Source organism: Caretta caretta, chromosome 6 (assembly GCF_965140235.1).
Source record: "Caretta caretta isolate rCarCar2 chromosome 6, rCarCar1.hap1, whole genome shotgun sequence".
Classification (NCBI taxonomy): Eukaryota; Metazoa; Chordata; order Testudines; family Cheloniidae; genus Caretta; species Caretta caretta.
In genome coordinates, this window is record NC_134211.1 from 74,832,925 (window position 1) to 74,850,430 (window position 17,506).

Sequence of the window (17,506 nt, forward strand, 5' to 3'; positions counted from 1 at the left end):
ATTCTTAGAGTATAGGCCTTTACAGACAGGCCTGAATATCTATATCCTAACACTCATGGTTCAAGTGCATGTGGAAACATACAAATTCTTAAAACAGGGATTGATTCAAGAAGGTGCCACTCACCTGCTCCATACGTTTCATGAAGATAAACTTAAGTAAACTGTGTAATTTCCTTTCATGAAGTTATATTTTAGTAGTTCCTTTTCTAATCACACTATGGACCATGGCCCAGGTTTTCAAACAGGTACCAAACATTAAGCAGCTAAATCCATAGTTATGCTCGTAAATAAAGGTGCCCTTGTTTCCAGAGGTGCTAAACACCTGAGCGCAGTTCTTAGTCTGTGGAGGTTATCATATTGGTCCACAGAATGAAATAGTTTGAGACCATTGTAGTGGGGGCTTTGAAGTCTGAGTAACGAGGTGACCCAGGGGCTGTTTTACAAAGCAGTCCACAGAATAAGAGCTCCAAACTGGCATGTGACAGTTCTGGGGGTTGGATTTGATAGCTGGCCAGTTCAGAGATGCTTGTAATTAAGACTTCAGCAAAGAGGATCTGAAAGCTTTCAGCAGCTACTGGTAGAAGGAAGGGGGGGAGGGGTGGGATGGCAACTAAGAAAGCCAGCCCTGCAGTTGCCTTCCAAGGTGCATGTAGTGTGCCTGTGTATGGTGAGGGTGACGACGGATCATGGGGTGGGAGAAGGCTTCAGTACCTGTAGAGAGGAGGTGCTAATAAAGTGAGTGGTACAGGATCTGCATGTCGATGGTACTTTGTTCATGCCTAGGGCTGGCCTTGAAAGTGATCACTGTAAAAAGCTCAGTAGATTGTGTTTAGAAATACAGATAGAGGAGATATCATCAAAGCATTCAAGTAGACATTTAATAGCACTCACAATGGGAGGTGCTGAGGACTTTTCAAAAGCTGGCACTTAAGTCCATAAGGCCCCAGTTCTGCAAAGCGCTAGTCCTATTGGCTTCAAAGTTAAATGAGTACTTAAGTGCTTTCCTGGACTGGGGGCCTAAATGGAAACTGTTAAGCACTCCTCCAGTGTCTCCATCCATTTTTTAAGCCACAGGAGATTATGATCTGCGCCTCCGAGTACAAGAACTGGGGGAGTTGTTGTGCTGCTGGAGGCACTTTGAACGCAAATGGTGCCACACTTAGAGAGGCTGAGGTCCTGCTTCACCACATTAACCGTTGTTGACATTCCCTATTGCCCTGTGTGAATTCTGGCTGAAGAGCTCCATACCATACTCCCAGTGCAGGCTGTGGCTTGACAGACACAAAAGTACAACTAAATAATGAATTAAATGAACTTTAAACACTAACAGTGAAGACCCAGACCTCAATATCACATTTGAGAATAGAAAGTTTAATATACAGGTCGATAGACAGCCCAAGAATCTTTGACAATAAACAGCTCTAGATATTTTAATCTACATACCTATTGATTTTGTGATTTTATTTTCCAAGATTTTGTAAAGTAAAGAGTTTGAGTAAGTGGTCAGCAATGTCATGGGTCTCTTTTCTTCCCCTTTTGAGAGATTGGAAATGAACAAAAAACAGTCATCTGATATGGAAATAGCTTATTGGCACTCAACCTATTCATAACAGCGCCACAATTTCTCCTGCTGTTTCTTCAAGAACCCTAAAGTGGATTTCTTCTGGCTTCCAGCTGCTAAGATCAACTGCTAGTTTCTTTTTTTTATCTGGATACAAAAAAAGGCACCATCAGTTATGATGAATAAATATCACATTATTGCAGTAGAGATCTGGTTTATAACTGCCTCCATATGGGAACCTGCATTGCTTCAGGTCAAAATACCAATTGCTAACACTGAGCTTTAATGTCTTACTGGTTCCTTGAAGGGAATTGAAGCCTACAAACAGATGTTTTGGTTCAGGAGTCAGAATACTTTCTATCCACTTGCACACATGGAAACCAAAAGGTTGTTATTTGACTTTCAAGGACATTTCCATTTTGGGGGAATAGAATGAGTTTATAGAATCATAGTGTTAGAAGAGACCGCAGGGGTCATCTAGTCTAACCCCCTGCCAAGATGCAGGATTTGTTGTGTCTAAACCATACAAGGCAGATGGCTGTCCGGCCTCCTTTTGAAAACCTCCGGTGAAGGAGCTTCTACAACCTCCAGAGACAGTCTGTTCCATTGTCCTACTGTTTTTTATTGTTAGGGAGTTTTTCCTGAGATTTAATCTAAATCTGCTGTGCTGTACTTTGACCCCATTGCATGTAGTCCATCTTTTCTATGGCAGCCTTTCAAGTTTTTGAAGAAAGCTATCCTGTCCCCCTTAATCTCCTCTCTTCCAAACTAAACATGCCCAGTTCCTTCAGCCTTTGCTCATATGCCTTGCCTTCCCTCACTTTGTTTCATCTTTGTTGCTCGCCTCTGGATCCTTTCCAGATTCTCCACATCCTTTCTATACATTGGTGACCAAAATTGGACACTATATTCCAGCTGAGGCCTAACCAGTGCCATGAAGAGTGGTACTATCACCTCCTGTGACTTGCCTGCTATGCCTCTGTTAATGCAACCTAAAATTTTATTTGCTTTTTTTGCAATGGTATCACATTGCTGACTCATGTGGAGTCTGTGATCCACCACAACTCCCAGATCCTTCTCAGCAGAGCTGCTGCCAAGCTGGTTACTCCCCATTCTGTATTTGTGCATTTGGTTTTTCTTCCCTAAATGCCTTACATTTGTCTTTATTTAATTTCATTTTGTTGTCTATAGCCCAGTTCTCCAGTTTATCAAGATCCCTCTGAATTTTAGCTCTGTCCTCCAAAGTCTTGGCAACTCCCCACCCCCAGCTTTGTCGCATCTGAAAATGTGGTCAGTATGCTCTCTTACTTACATCCAGGTAATTAAGATGTGGAACACCAGGTCCAGAACAGATCCCTGTGGAACCCCACTTGAGACTTCCCTCCAATCTGACATAATTCCACTGATAGTTACTCTTTGTTTGTGGTTGTTTAACCAGTTATAGATCCACTTAATTGTAGTTCCACCAAACCTGTATTTCTCCAGCTTCCTTATCAGAATGTCATGTTGGACTATGTCAAAAGCCTACTGAGGTCTAGGTATATTATGTCCACTGCATTCCCCCTATATGTTATGGGCAATTCAAAATGGTCTCCGTTCATTTATCTGCCTACCAGAATGTCCACTACTTCGCACTAGTTGTGGGTGCACCTGCACACCCTCATGGCCCATCTAACAAGGATGTGCTGTTAGCAGGCCTGTTAAGAAGTACACAAAAAATTCTTCTCTAAAACTGCCTGCTGAGGCTTTTCCTCTTGAAGCTGTCAAAATATTCAGAGATGAAAATCTCTAAAAAGAAAGTACATTTCCATGCTTTTTACTGCCTTCCCTTTATCCTGGGGGAAATGGAGCTGGCTCAGCCCCTCATTCAAGTCCGCTTATCCTCAGGCTGCTCTCATCAGTGTACTCTACCCCTAGGGTCCCTGTTCTATTGGCCCAGAGTTGCCAGAATACAGCATGCTCCAGTCACATGTTCTCCAGTCTCTTCAGTACTCTGTCTGCACCAGGAGGAGCAGGAACAGATGGTATTAAATCAAACTATCAGATTTATGCCACCTAGGGGTTCCCCGAACAAAGGGACTCTTCAGCTGGCTGCTCAAGCCCCCTTTCTGTCCACATTATCCTGCCAGAGCAGCGTCCCAGGATATGGACATAGAATTTTTGCTTATCAAGATGCTTTTATTCAAAAACACACACTTAATCCTTTAAAGAAAGTAAGCTGTTAAGGCCAAAGTGTTTCTGTGCAAAATATACAACAGTCACGCTACAGCCAGTGTGGGTTTCTTTTGCACAACCATATGCATCCATATTATGGTGTTTTCTTTTTGCTGCTCATATGCTCTTTATATGCAGCTAGGGCCCAATTCTGCCCTCAGTTATATGACTGCAAGGCCTAGAGACTCCCTCCCATGTAACTGAAGCCAGAATTGGTCCCTTATAGATTAAGATATGTGATCCATAAACTAGGCCTGTCTTCAGGCAGGCTAGCCCAGTCTCAGTGGAGAACAATATAGCGGCGATATTTGTGGAACTATTAAAGGAAGATGTGTATGAAAGGGTTTAATGGAGTGCAACCAAAATGTTTCAGTTTACTGGGATGTAAATGAGTTCAGTTTGACCAGATTTAGCTTGATTGCTTATAAACAGGCTGATGGGTTGAGGAAACAACTAAAAGTTATAAAAAGAAAAGGAGTACTTGTGGCACCTTAGAGACTAACCAATTTATTTGAGCATGAGCTTTCGTGAGCTACAGCTCACTTCATCAGATGTTTACCGTGGAAACTGCAGCAGACTTTATATACACACAGAAATCATGAAACAATACCTCCTCCCACCCCACTGTCCTGCTGGTAATAGCTTATCTAAAGTGATCAACAGGTGGGCCATTTCCAGCACAAATCCAGGTTCTCACCCTCCACCCCCCCACACAAATTCACTCTCCTGCTGGTGCTAGCCCATCCAAAGTGACAACTCTTTACATAATCAAGTCGGGCTATTTCCTGCATAGATCAAGGTTTTCTCACATCCCCCCCACCCCCATACACACACAAACTCACTCTCCTGCTGGTAATAGCTCATCTAAACTGACCATTCTCCAGGTTTAAATCCAAGTTAAACCAGAACATCTGGGGGGGGGGGGTAGGAAAAAACAAGAGGAAACAGGCTACCTTGCATAATGACTTAGCCACTCCCAGTCTCTATTTAAGCCTAAATTAATAGTATCCAATTTGCAAATGAATTCCAATTTAGCAGTTTCTCGCTGGAGTCTGGATTTGAAGTTTTTTTGTTTTAAGATAGCGACCTTCATGTCTGTGATTGCGTGACCAGAGAGATTGAAGTGTTCTCCGACTGGTTTATGAATGTTATAATTCTTGACATCTGATTTGTGTCCATTTATTCTTTTACGTAGAGACTGTCCAGTTTGACCAATGTACATGGCAGAGGGGCATTGCTGGCACATGATGGCATATATCACATTGGTGGATGTGCAGGTGAACGAGCCTCTGATAGTGTGGCTGATGTTATTAGGCCCTGTGATGGTGTCCCCTGAATAGATATGTGGGCACAATTGGCAACGGGCTTTGTTGCAAGGATAAGTTCCTGGGTTAGTGGTTCTGTTGTGTGGTATGTGGTTGTTGGTGAGTATTTGCTTCAGGTTGCGGGGCTGTCTGTAGGCAAGGACTGGCCTGTCTCCCAAGACTTGTGAGAGTGTTGGGTCATCCTTTAGGATAGGTTGTAGATCCTTAATAATGCGTTGGAGGGGTTTTAGTTGGGGGCTGAAGGTGACGGCTAGTGGCGTTCTGTTATTTTCTTTGTTAGGCCTGTCCTGTAGTAGGTAACTTCTGGGAACTCTTCTGGCTCTATCAATCTGTTTCTTTACTTCTGCAGGTGGGTATTGTAGTTGTAAGAAAGCTTGACAGAGCCCGCAACCTGAAGCAAATACTCACCAACAACCACATACCACACAACAGAACCACTAACCCAGGAACTTATCCTTGCAACAAAGCCCGTTGCCAATTGTGCCCACATATCTATTCAGGGGACACCATCACAGGGCCTAATAACATCAGCCACACTATCAGAGGCTCGTTCACCTGCACATCCACCAATGTGATATATGCCATCATGTGCCAGCAATGCCCCTCTGCCATGTACATTGGTCAAACTGGACAGTCTCTACGTAAAAGAATAAATGGACACAAATCAGATGTCAAGAATTATAACATTCATAAACCAGTCGGAGAACACTTCAATCTCTCTGGTCACGCAATCACAGACATGAAGGTCGCTATCTTAAAACAAAAAAACTTCAAATCCAGACTCCAGCGAGAAACTGCTGAATTGGAATTCATTTGCAAATTGGATACTATTAATTTAGGCTTAAATAGAGACTGGGAGTGGCTAAGTCATTATGCAAGGTAGCCTGTTTCCTCTTGTTTTTTCCTACCCCCCCCCCCCCCCAGATGTTCTGGTTTAACTTGGATTTAAACCTGGAGAATGGTCAGTTTAGATGAGCTATTACCAGCAGGAGAGTGAGTTTGTGTGTGTATGGGGGTGGGGGGGATGTGAGAAAACCTTGATCTATGCAGGAAATAGCCCGACTTGATTATGTAAAGAGTTGTCACTTTGGATGGGCTAGCACCAGCAGGAGAGTGAATTTGTGTGGGGGGGTGGAGGGTGAGAAAACCTGGATTTGTGCTGGAAATGGCCCACCTGTTGATCACTTTAGATAAGCTATTACCAGCAGGACAGTGGGGTGGGAGGAGGTATTGTTTCATGATTTCTCTGTGTATATAAAGTCTGCTGCAGTTTCCACGGTAAACATCTGATGAAGTGAGCTGTAGCTCACGAAAGCTCATGCTCAAATAAATTGGTTAGTCTCTAAGGTGCCACAAGTACTCCTTTTCTTTTTGCGAATACAGACTAACACGGCTGTTCCTCTAAAAGTTATAAATGATCCAGAAAGAAAATAAGTGCATCATTAAAAATGAAGATGGCTATTAATTCTAAAGCTTTAGTCAAACAGATGTTGAAGAGGGAACTACCGTGTAAACAATTTGGACAGTGTAATTCCAAAAACGGTACAAGAAACAAAACACACCACCGTTTGTCGGAGCCAGCATAACAGGCGTTACTCACCGTTGGGATACCCCTTGTGCCTGCATCTGGGAATTAGTTCTGCCCAGTCTGATACCCCTTCCTTTGCTTGCTTATGCCATGGCTCCTCTTGCTCTCTAGGAATTGCAATGCTTTGTCTTTGTGGATTGGCCCACCAACCAGGTCACTATACAGTTTTCCCCCTTCCAGGGTAAGGAAGTCTCACTGGAGTAGCTGTCCAGGTGCCATTCCAGGCAAGTCTTCCCACTCTCCTTCCTAATCTGCCCTTCACCGGCTTTCTTTTCCAGCTCCCTCAGGGGTCAGGATCCCAGGACTTCTGCTCCCCTAATGGGTTTTGTTCTTCTCTCCTCCCTACACCCAGAAAGTGACTGCAAACTTCTATGCTGTAGCCCCCTTCTGTTCTCCCTTCCTGGCTTTATACAAGCCCTGCCTACTCCTGCCCAGATGGGCTCCATCTTCAATTAATGCTTGTTAGTCAAGCCTAAATCTCCCTCCAGGTGCAGCCTACTAGGTTAATTAGCCCCTTCTGAGCTACCTTAAACCCTTCCTGGGTGGTGTGTGGTGAACACCCCCTCACAGCCAGCAACCAAAGTAAGCAGTTCAAGAAGAAGTGGGACATGTTTCAAAATCCCACAAGGTTAAAAGGACCCTAAATTGACTTGGAGGGGTTAGGGAGAAGTTCTAGGATGTTTCCTGAGTCAATAAAAATTGGCTATGAAATGATGGTAGATCAATATCTTATTTTGTTTGCTAGATGTCCTGTATTTAGCACAGGGAGAGCCATAATACAGAAATCTTCATTAAAGTGAGTGAGCTGAGGCACCAGTGCTGAAGAAATTTACAAACTGTTGACTTAAAAGTGACCCAGCTTCTCCTATCTTTTGATGTACAACTCAGACACAGGAGAAAGAGGCTGAATTTGCATCCTTAGGCAAAGACTTAGGGAGGCTTTTCATCCTAGATTTTTGATTGGTAGGAGAGATTTCAGATCTGGAGTCCACCTTCCCCAGTTGGCACCTTCAGATAGTACCAAAACCCTTACCTGACATCTGCCTCTTCATTATATTGTTTTTTAGGTGGATTAACCTTGACAACACCTCCATGGGGTGATATGCAACTTGAAAATGTTTTTCCTCTAACAATATATGCAGCAAAATATGCTGCGTTTCTGGGGTTTTGCCTACTGTTTCCATTTTGCCTTCTCCTCATTAAGCATTGTTTCAAGAATATGTTTATGCTATTTTGGTTTTCAGCTGTTCTTCTCAACTTGTAACATAAATGCAGGCTCTTAGAGGGGAATATAGTTAAAAGCACTCAAACAGATTACATTTTATTTTCAAATCGCAAGTCAGTCAAATTTTTATTTGACCCAGCCAGCCTCTCTACCATCTATTGGTCGCCAGTATGGTGTTGATGTTCCAACGAGCAGGTAAGCCCTCTATGATGATGAAGAAGTTTGACATCGATGCACTACGTGTGCCAGGTTTAGCAACAGGTTTTGTATTGATGTCAAAGCAACACATTCTCGGCTCTAGCTAATCTGCCAGATGACGTGGAGGTTGCCTGGTCCCTGTTCACTTCTACCCGCAACCAATTTGCTGAGCAGATGATTGGCTATAGGCATCCAGCACGCCAACCCCGGGTATTGGAGGAGGCCTTCCAGATAATTAAATTGAAGGCCGCAGCTCACCAGCATGGTGATAAGTGCACTCGTAATCAGCTGAAGTGAAAATTTAACACCCTGGCACTCAGCGATCATGAGGCATATTATAACCAAGTGGCGGATGATGTCGAATTTGGCTTAGCCGGGGCAACTTGAAGCTAGTATTCCATGCCATTTGCAACCCCAGGGGTCAAGAGGTAGTCACTACAAATGGCATCCTGAATGATAGCCAAGGCCATCCAGTTAAATTGGATGATGACATTCTCTCACGCTGGGTGGAGTGTTATCATAGTGTCCTGAATCATCCTTCAGCTGCCTCTTGTTCGGAGATGGATGATCTGGCAGTCACTGTGGTTCCAGCTTCAGACATTTGTACTGATGCACCAACATTGGATGAAGTGAAGTGTGTCATCTCTAAACTGAAAAACGGACGCACAGCCAGTGCTGATGGCATCCCCATAGAGCTGCTAAAATGTGCTATTGATCCTGCAGCAGAATCACTTCTGGCCATCTTTCGTCTGGTGTGGAGAACTGGAACCCTGCCAACCGCCTGGAAGGAAGGTATTGTGATCTCACTCTGTAAGGGCAAGGGACCGCGCAGTGAATGTAAGAGCTACAGGCCGATCACCTTGCTCTCCGTTCCAGGGAAGATATTTGCGCATGTTTTGCTGGCGTGCCTGGAGCCTTTGCCACACCAGAAATGTCGTCCCCCAACAGTCAGGTTTTACGAGGAACAGGTCCGCATTAGATGCCATTTTGGCCCTTTACTTGTTGTCGGAGATACATCGTGAGTTCAGAAAGCCCCTGCATGTAGTGTATGTTGATATTAAGGCTGCATTTGATTCAGTAGACCATGTCACGTTATGGAAGGCCTTAAAGGGTGTAGGTTTCCCTGATAATGGAACCACTGTCCATGTTCGTCTGGGGAACGGGATGTCAGCACCTTTTAAATCAATATCTGGTGTTAGGCAGGGTTGCATTCTGGCCCCTGCACTCTTTTGTCAGGCAATGGATTTCATAATGCAGCATTCCATCAGGTTCATAGGCATTGAGATCAGTCATCTCTTGCTCAAAGACCTTGACTATGCTGATGACATTGCTTTTTTAGTACAGAGCCCCAAAAGGTTTTGTGAGGCACTCCAGCATACGGAGTAGGAGTCAGCTAAGATTGGTCTCCATGTTTCATGATCAAAGACAAAACTGCAAAATCTAGGACCAGGTCCACCTGTGACTCCAATCTCTTTGAACAATGAAACCATCAAATCGGTTTCCAGCTTTTGTTATCTGGATTCTATGCTTACGAGCTCCTTCAGTTCTCACACAGAGGTTCTCCATTGGATTGGCATCGCAGCATCTGCCATGGGCTGTTTACAACGGATATGGAATCAACATCATCTTAGTACGACAACCAAGTTCAGGATTTATTCGACTTGTATCCTTCCTATACTGTTTTGCAGCCGTACAACATGGACAGTATGCCACACAGACTGGACAAAGCTGAAGACTTTCCACACAAAATGTCAACGTTGTATATTGGGCATAAAGTGGAATGACTTCATCTGTAATGCAGATATTTATGGTCGTTCAGGTCTACGGACTACTGGGGCCATTGTCTGCAGGCAGCGCCTTACACTTTTCGGACATGTCGCAAGGATACCACAAGACGTTCCAGCGAACTTCGTTTTCCGTGTGGCATGTAACATCTGGGATAAAATTCCACCAACCGAGAGGTGGAGGTGGCCCAGAGGAAGACCCCCTATTAAATGGGTTTATCAAGTCTGTTCCCATGTTGGACTCTCAGACGGTCAAACCTTTGCGGTTGCGCAGGAACAGACCAAATGGCGAACTATCACTACGGCCGACTGTCTGGCTAAGCGTTGAAGAAGAAGCGAAGCCTCTCTCTCCAGAGTTGGTATAAAATACCTTCTTTGAATTTTTATAAAATACTCGGTGTAATTATATTTGCATTTATGTAACAAATTTACAGTAATGTTAATTTAAACACATCTGAAATACTTGATGTCCTGGATTCTTCCCAAGTAGAGATACGGGAAACACAAATGTGTATCTAAAAACTAATAGTAGTACAGTAAATGTAATGGATAAAGTAAGAGAACGTGTATTAAGACTTTTGGGGCTAGATTTTTTTTTTCTTAAGTGGGCACATCGCTGGACTTCTGCACATGCAAAATCTCCTGCTATACACACTCTTATTAGGATTGTGCATGCATAGTCGTGTGCAAGTGTAAATCCTGACTTCTGTGTGTACGCTAAGGTCTTGGGCATGCAAGTCAGGTGTGCAGAAAACTGCATGTGCCCTTTTAAAAATCTGCCTGTTGGGACCTACATCCAGTTCCGCTACTGATTCGCTGTTTGATTTGGATAAGTCACCTCACCTAACCTCTCCACCTCAATTTATCAATTTGTTTCAATGGTTATACTCACTTGCTTAAAATTAAACATACGCTTATGAGCTTTGCTGGATTGGGGCCGTTATACTTGTGTATCTCTGCAGGATGTTTTGAGGTTGAATTAATCTTTGTAAAAGGCTTTCAAATCCTTGGATGAAATATTTTATGCAAGTACAAATGATTTCTATGCACCTCTGCTTGCAAAATAATCTCATCTCACTGATGCAACAGGGTAGCTACTAAAAAGAAAAGGAGGACTTGTGGCACCTTAGAGACTAACATTTATTTGAGCATAAGCTTTCGTGAGCTACAGCTCACTTCAGCTGTAGCTCACGAAAGCTTATGCTCAAATAAATAGTCTCTAAGGTGCCACAAGTCCTCCTTTTCTTTTTGTGGATACAGACTAACACAGCTGCTACTCTGAAACCTGAGAGTAGCTACTGTCTCTGATATTGCTTATGTGAACCAGCCTGATCAGAACAGAAAGCTGAAAAAACCCCTATCCTCTTGTATGACCAGTCTTATTATGTTCCTGATAAGAATGCTTCACCTCACTTTTCAGATTCAGAAGGAAACCTATGTAAAAACAACCAGCTGCTACAGATAACACTGACCATGCACAGAGTTATCATCCCTTCTGAGGATGTGCTCCGAAAACTAATTGATCTATATCCTTTATAATGCTCACCTGTAGTTATTAAGGTAAGGTAATACAGAAATACATTGACTGAACGGTAAGTAAAGTGTATACAACCTACAGGTCTATATTAATAAATTGGTGGATTCACCTCTGCATCTCATGATAACTGAAAGGCTAAATTTAGTGCTTAAGAAAAGTCTGCTTATTTTAAAACAAACCTAGGGAGATGTTCTCAATGATCTAGGGTAGAAGGTATATGGAGAAGGCTTTCCAGCAAATTACGTGGCCGTTGCAATCTCAGACCCAGTATTTGTAATTATTTATGTACAGAAAGATCTTCATATTATGCTAACCTAGTCTATATCTGAAAATCATTGAAAGATATGCACAATGTGTTGAATTACCTTCTCCATGCAAATAAAAGTTAAAATGTTCCAAAAATGAAGTGGGTAAATTTTAAAACACTCCCCAGTCTAATTATCGTATTTTGGGGCCTCAAAGTTCTGTGAAAATATATTTTCACAAAATGAGTTTGTGGCCCATCAGACGCTCATAAAAAAGATGCTAAAAGCATGAATACTGGCATAACTGCTCTCTTTTATCTAGAGGATTCTTAGCTGTTGGAAGATACTGCCTAACTCTATTAGCTTTACTGAATGTTTGTTCATAATTAATGGATCATAACATAATTAGGAACCAATCCTGAGAGACACCAGGAACCTCTGAGTCAGGCATTTACTTGGTAGAACTTGTTTTAGTTAGTACTTCCCCCCACAACTCTAATTGTTATTGGTTTCCAATTAGCATAGCTTTGCAAAACAGACCTGCCATGACATTAGCAGTCAGACTTCCCTAGATACCCACAATATGCAGCATCCAAGATATCAGGCAGTTACTTTTTGGGTTGTAGAATAATTGTCATTTAATTTAGGGTTTTGCATTTCCTCAGAAATAACAAGATATGGGGCTCAATTCTCATGTACATTGAGCCATTCCCGTTTACAGTGTAAACCAAACAAATAGCTGACTTACAGAGGCAACTTGCTTCCCACAGTCAAGAAAACAATCCTGTTTTCAATCGGTAATAATAATTATCTACAACTGGAGTAGCACCTTTGTAAGTGAAGGCAAAATTATGTCAGTCACCTGTAAATAAGATAGATAGATATAGATATATTAAAGTGAAGGGGTTTTGCTCTACAATAGTAGAAACAAAGGGGACTTGATTCCGCACCAACCCAAATATACCATGTGATCAATTATAGAGGCCTCAATCCTCAATAAATAGGAGTTGGGTTCAAATTCACTTCAAGCTGTGGCTGAGAGTCCCCACTCCTTTCTGATCATTTTTTTAATAATGGAACAAAATAATTGTTTACATCTTCCCTATGGAACTTGGGTTTTCTGCAGTCAGGGAAGTAATTCACTTGTCAATTTTTAAATTCCACACACACAGACTTTCCAGCCAGATATATGTATTTGCAAAGTCAGTGGTGGAGTAAAGCAGATTTGAATGGATCAGCTAATCTGGGCTTTGAGGTTTTTGAAGTTGCCTTCAAATTTGCAGTTCCACCACTCTTCATCCCTCAAAAATACATGACCAGCTCTGGTCAATTTGCAGAAGATCTGAGTCCCATTTAGATTGATCTGGCCCTCTGACAGTCTGTAAATTATCTTCTTTGAATAGGTGCACAATACCTCATAAAGAGATGCATAAAAGATCTGCAGGAGAAAAATATCCATAATGCCCATAATATATTTTTCCTGAACTGATCTTCCATGTATACCATGGCTGTATTAGTAGGAGCATTGCCAGCAGATTGAGGGAAGTGATTATTCCCCTCTATTCAGCACTGGTGAGGCCACACATGGAGTATTGCATCCAGTTTTGGTCCCCCCACTACAGAAGGGAAGTGGACAAATTGGAGAGAGTCCAGTGGAGGGCAATAAAAATGATTGGGGGCGGGGGCTGGGGCACATGATTTATGAGGAAAGGCTGAGGGAACTGGGCTTATTAGTCTGCAGGAGAGAAGAGTGAGGGGGGATTTGATAGCAGCCTTCAACTACCTGAAGTGGGGTTCCAAAGAGGATGGAGCTAGGCTATTCTCAGTGGTGGCAGATGACAGAATAAGAAGCACTGGGGGAGGTGGTCTCAAGTTGCAGTGGGGGAGGTCTAGGTTGGATATTAGGAAACACTATTTAACTATGAGGGTGCTGAAGCACTGGAATGGGTTACCTATGCAGGTGGTGGAATCTCCGTCCTTAGAGGTTTTTAAGGGCCGGCTTGACAAAGCCCTGGTTGGGATGATTTAGTTGGTGTTGGTCCTACTTTGAGCAGGGGATTGGACTAAATGACTTCTTGAGGTCTCTTCCAACCCTAATATTCTATGATTCTATATGTAAATTACCGTTTATAGAATAAAAATAAATGTTCTCTCTGCAGTTAATATAAATTTCACACTTCAGAAATATTTCTCTCCAGCATTATCTCTGGTAAATCACAACAGTTACAGGCAGTTCTCCATAAAAATGGTCCTTGATGAATTTAGTACTATTTTATAACCTTTTGTTTCATACTTTAACAAGCTGTATGAATGGATAAGTCCTAATGAAAACTAGGAATAAAATTACCAAGAAGCAAACTGAAAAGCAAAGGTTCATTTAAGTACTTAACACCTCTCAGCACTTGGTGAAATACGTCAGTGTTATTTATAACTGTCCTATTTATATCTGTCTTTCACTAATGATTTCAGAAGAATGATATGCATCAGAGCCCTGATCCAATGTCCACAGAAGGCAATGGAAAAGTTCCCACTAGCTTCAATCAGTGAGCATTGGATCAGGCCCCAAGAAATGCTGAACGTGTCAAGTCTCAGATCGTGGGTGAACTGCCATGTTTTCCTTAACAGTTCTCTACATATCTGGATGCTTTAGAAAAGAAATCTTCTGGGCTTTGTGTAAAGATATGCTATTTTGTAAGGTAAGAATTTTTTGCATCGTGTATCTGTGAAATAAAATAAGTGATACAATGTCATGCTCGCTATTATTGTTCAGGCTGGTCATGTGGTGCCACAAATAAGAGTGACCTTGCATTTCTTAAGTTAGCATTCAAAAGAGGAATGATCTTCCACAGCCTTCCTTAAAGTTTTACTTGCACAGATCTCTGCACAATGGCCCACAAATCCATTAAAATCAATGGATGAATTCAGCTCCCTGTTACGGGTGCATAATTACGACCCTGAGCGTCCAAAAACCTCAGCACCCTCAACTTGTATTGACATCACTGAAAGTGGAGAGTGATCAGCAGCTGGTTGAATTGGGCCCTATGTTACCATACAGTTTTCTCTTTCAAATAAAGCAATGTTGAATAATTGGGCTATATGCATTCAATAAGAAGTTGTTCTTAATCAATTGCAGTGTTACCCTAGGAAATTATTTCCTTTTTCCTTCTATTACATTTAATTTAATGGTTGATATTTTAGTTTAAAGAATGTTTTTATTAGAGAGTCAGCATTTGCCAACAGTTTTTGCATAGCACTAATGCTTTCATCAGTACTTAGACCAAGAAATAAATGGTAGATGCTGGCAAATGTCGGCTTTTTAATAATGACCATTTTACTATCTCAAAAAGGGGTACTTCATTAGTGCAGAATGGTTCAGTATTTTACAGGACATTATGGAATTTTCAAATTGTGCACATGTAAAATTCACAAATGCACACACCTAGAGGAGAGTACACATGTCCATTTATTAGAGAAAACCCAGGTTGTGTGTGTGCCTGGCTTACAAGCCAAATAAGCTGAATGGAATAATGAGACATAATACATGCAATCTGACCACCTTATGTACAAGGCACTGTTTCTCAGGAAATACCTTGTATATATCAAGTTAAACTGTATCACCCAAAAAGATTTCTATTTATTTGTGGGTGGCGGGTTTCCATTCCCCCACCCAATATATAATAAACAAAAATAATCCTAGAACGAGGCATTGCCTTCACTGTCAAACTAAGTGATTTCAAGAAATTATGAGTTTGTTGTAGAATTTGGCGGTACAGATTAGCACCATATAAAGAAAAAGTAACAGGCTAGATCCTTGGCTTGTGTAAATCTGTGTAGCTTCATTGAAGCCAGTGGAGCTACACTGATTTACACAAGCTGAGGATCTGCCCAATATATTTAAAGGTCTGAGCACTGAGCCAGCTCACTGTGTTGTTTGATATATATGTATGTGTAGATAATATGTTGAGATGATCAGATACGTTGAAGTTTGTCACATACACAGTCATTACAAAGCAATAAGACAGAGTTGGTAGTGTCAATACAAGTGTTTGATTCTTGCATTATAAACTCTCTATTTGATAGAACAGTGTACTTTGGAGAAGGTACTTTGAAGCAAAATTTAAAATCTGAGTGACCAAAAGAGCATAGCAGTTATAAACCAGACTGGATGTTTGCCTTGCAGCATTACTGGTGTTTCAATTACACAAATAACCAGCAAAATTCTCTATTTTATTATTGTATTTTCCATTTACAATAGGTATTGGATAACAGAGTTCTGGATCATGTTCAAAATGGATTCTAGTCTAACTAACACCATGGAGGAATTTCAGAAATTGGTGAGAGCTAATGGTGAGGAGTTACACTGTCGCCTAATTGACACAACTCAAATGTGAGTGTCAAGGTTTTAATTTGTTTGGAAAACAAAACAATATTACCATCTCACTTCCCTAAAATAATAGTAACCAATCTCCAATAGCTAGATTAGGAATATTTCCAAGTGTCCTATATTAGCTATGTGCAAAAGATCTCAGTTTACTGAGGGTGAAATTTACCCCTGTGCAAAGGGCCAGCATGTGACAATTTAAGTCTTATTAAAGCTCTCAAAATATGGCTTAAGTTTAACTAAATTGTTGCAGAGATCTTGTGCCAATCCTCTGAACAGGGTAAACTTCACTTTAAGGCACACAGAAGACTAAGATTTTGAAAGACTTAATTCCTTGAAAGCGCAGTGAAAAAGGAGAACACATTTTACTCAGAGTGTACATGGGGTAAAACAGTGAACTTTTTAAAAGCCAAAGTTCAGATCACTAGGAAGACAATATAGGGTTCATTTCATTATGTCTAATTCCTAATGTTATTTTGTGTGTTGTTGCTGGTCTTATTATCTGGTCAAGGATACACCTAGAAAAATAAAGTGCACAGGGGCTATATCTCACGTGGCTCTCTCCTGAGAATAACTAAGGCATAACGGACAGACCAAATCCTGTTGCCACTGAATCCCATTGACTTTAATGGGACTGGGATTTGATTCAATGGATACAGCAAACTGGAGAGAGTTAAACACAGCAATGCTGAGGAGATATCACTATGGCTGTATTCTATTTCATAATGTAATTTTACTATCTTTAAAGAGTTCTTTTAAAATGCAAACTAAAAGCATTCAACAGGACTGTTGTCATAATATCTTTTATTGGACCAACTTCCAGTAAAAGATACTACCTCACCCACCATATCTCTAATATCCTGGGACCTACATGGCTACAACTACACTGCATATGTCATAATGTCCATCATTCATAATGAATATAAAGAAATTGTTCTTTTGAAATTCAAATCATTCATTGGTTTTCAGCTGCAATAAATCATGCAACTGATACAGTTTTGTTTTGGGGGAAATGTAAATTAGTTTTCCTGCAAAAAGCAACCTCCATTTTCGTGTAAACTTTTTCCTATTTTTTATAAAAAGAAATTCCCGGGATTGGTCCCGAAAGCTTACACAGCGGATAAAGCCCAACACCAGTAAGAAAAGGAAAGTCTCACTTCTCTTTGATCATCTAGAGCCGGAAGAGCTATCAGACCACCTCACCTACCTTGAATTTAAGTCCTTCCGAAGAATATCAGTAAGTGATCAGCTTTTGGCTAGGAAAAACAGAACAAAACAACTAACCTTCTGTGCATGCAGTTGGACTCACTTTCATCCTGATCCTTACTTTGTCTTTACAAAAAGTGCGTGTATTGGGTTGGGGGAGCTAGCAGTGGACAAGGCAGAGTTTTTTGATCCTCCTTATATTCAGATAGTAGATTGAATCAGGAAGGAGAGGTTGAGGAACA

At 41.4% G+C, this 17,506-nt stretch overlaps 1 protein-coding gene across 4 annotated transcripts in view; it reads left to right on the forward strand.

Moving 5' to 3' along the window:
- Positions 1–17,506, forward strand: part of RASGRP1 (RAS guanyl releasing protein 1) — an 83,401-nt gene that overhangs the window by 24,907 nt on the left and 40,988 nt on the right. For all 4 annotated transcript variants that reach the window (XM_048855827.2, XM_075129728.1, XM_075129727.1 and 1 more), the window contains 4 exons: positions 11,316–11,421; positions 14,311–14,373; positions 15,933–16,064; positions 17,142–17,295. In XM_048855827.2, coding sequence (XP_048711784.1) covers positions 11,316–11,421; positions 14,311–14,373; positions 15,933–16,064; positions 17,142–17,295 — 455 coding nt within the window. The remainder of the gene's footprint in view (positions 1–11,315; positions 11,422–14,310; positions 14,374–15,932; positions 16,065–17,141; positions 17,296–17,506) is intronic.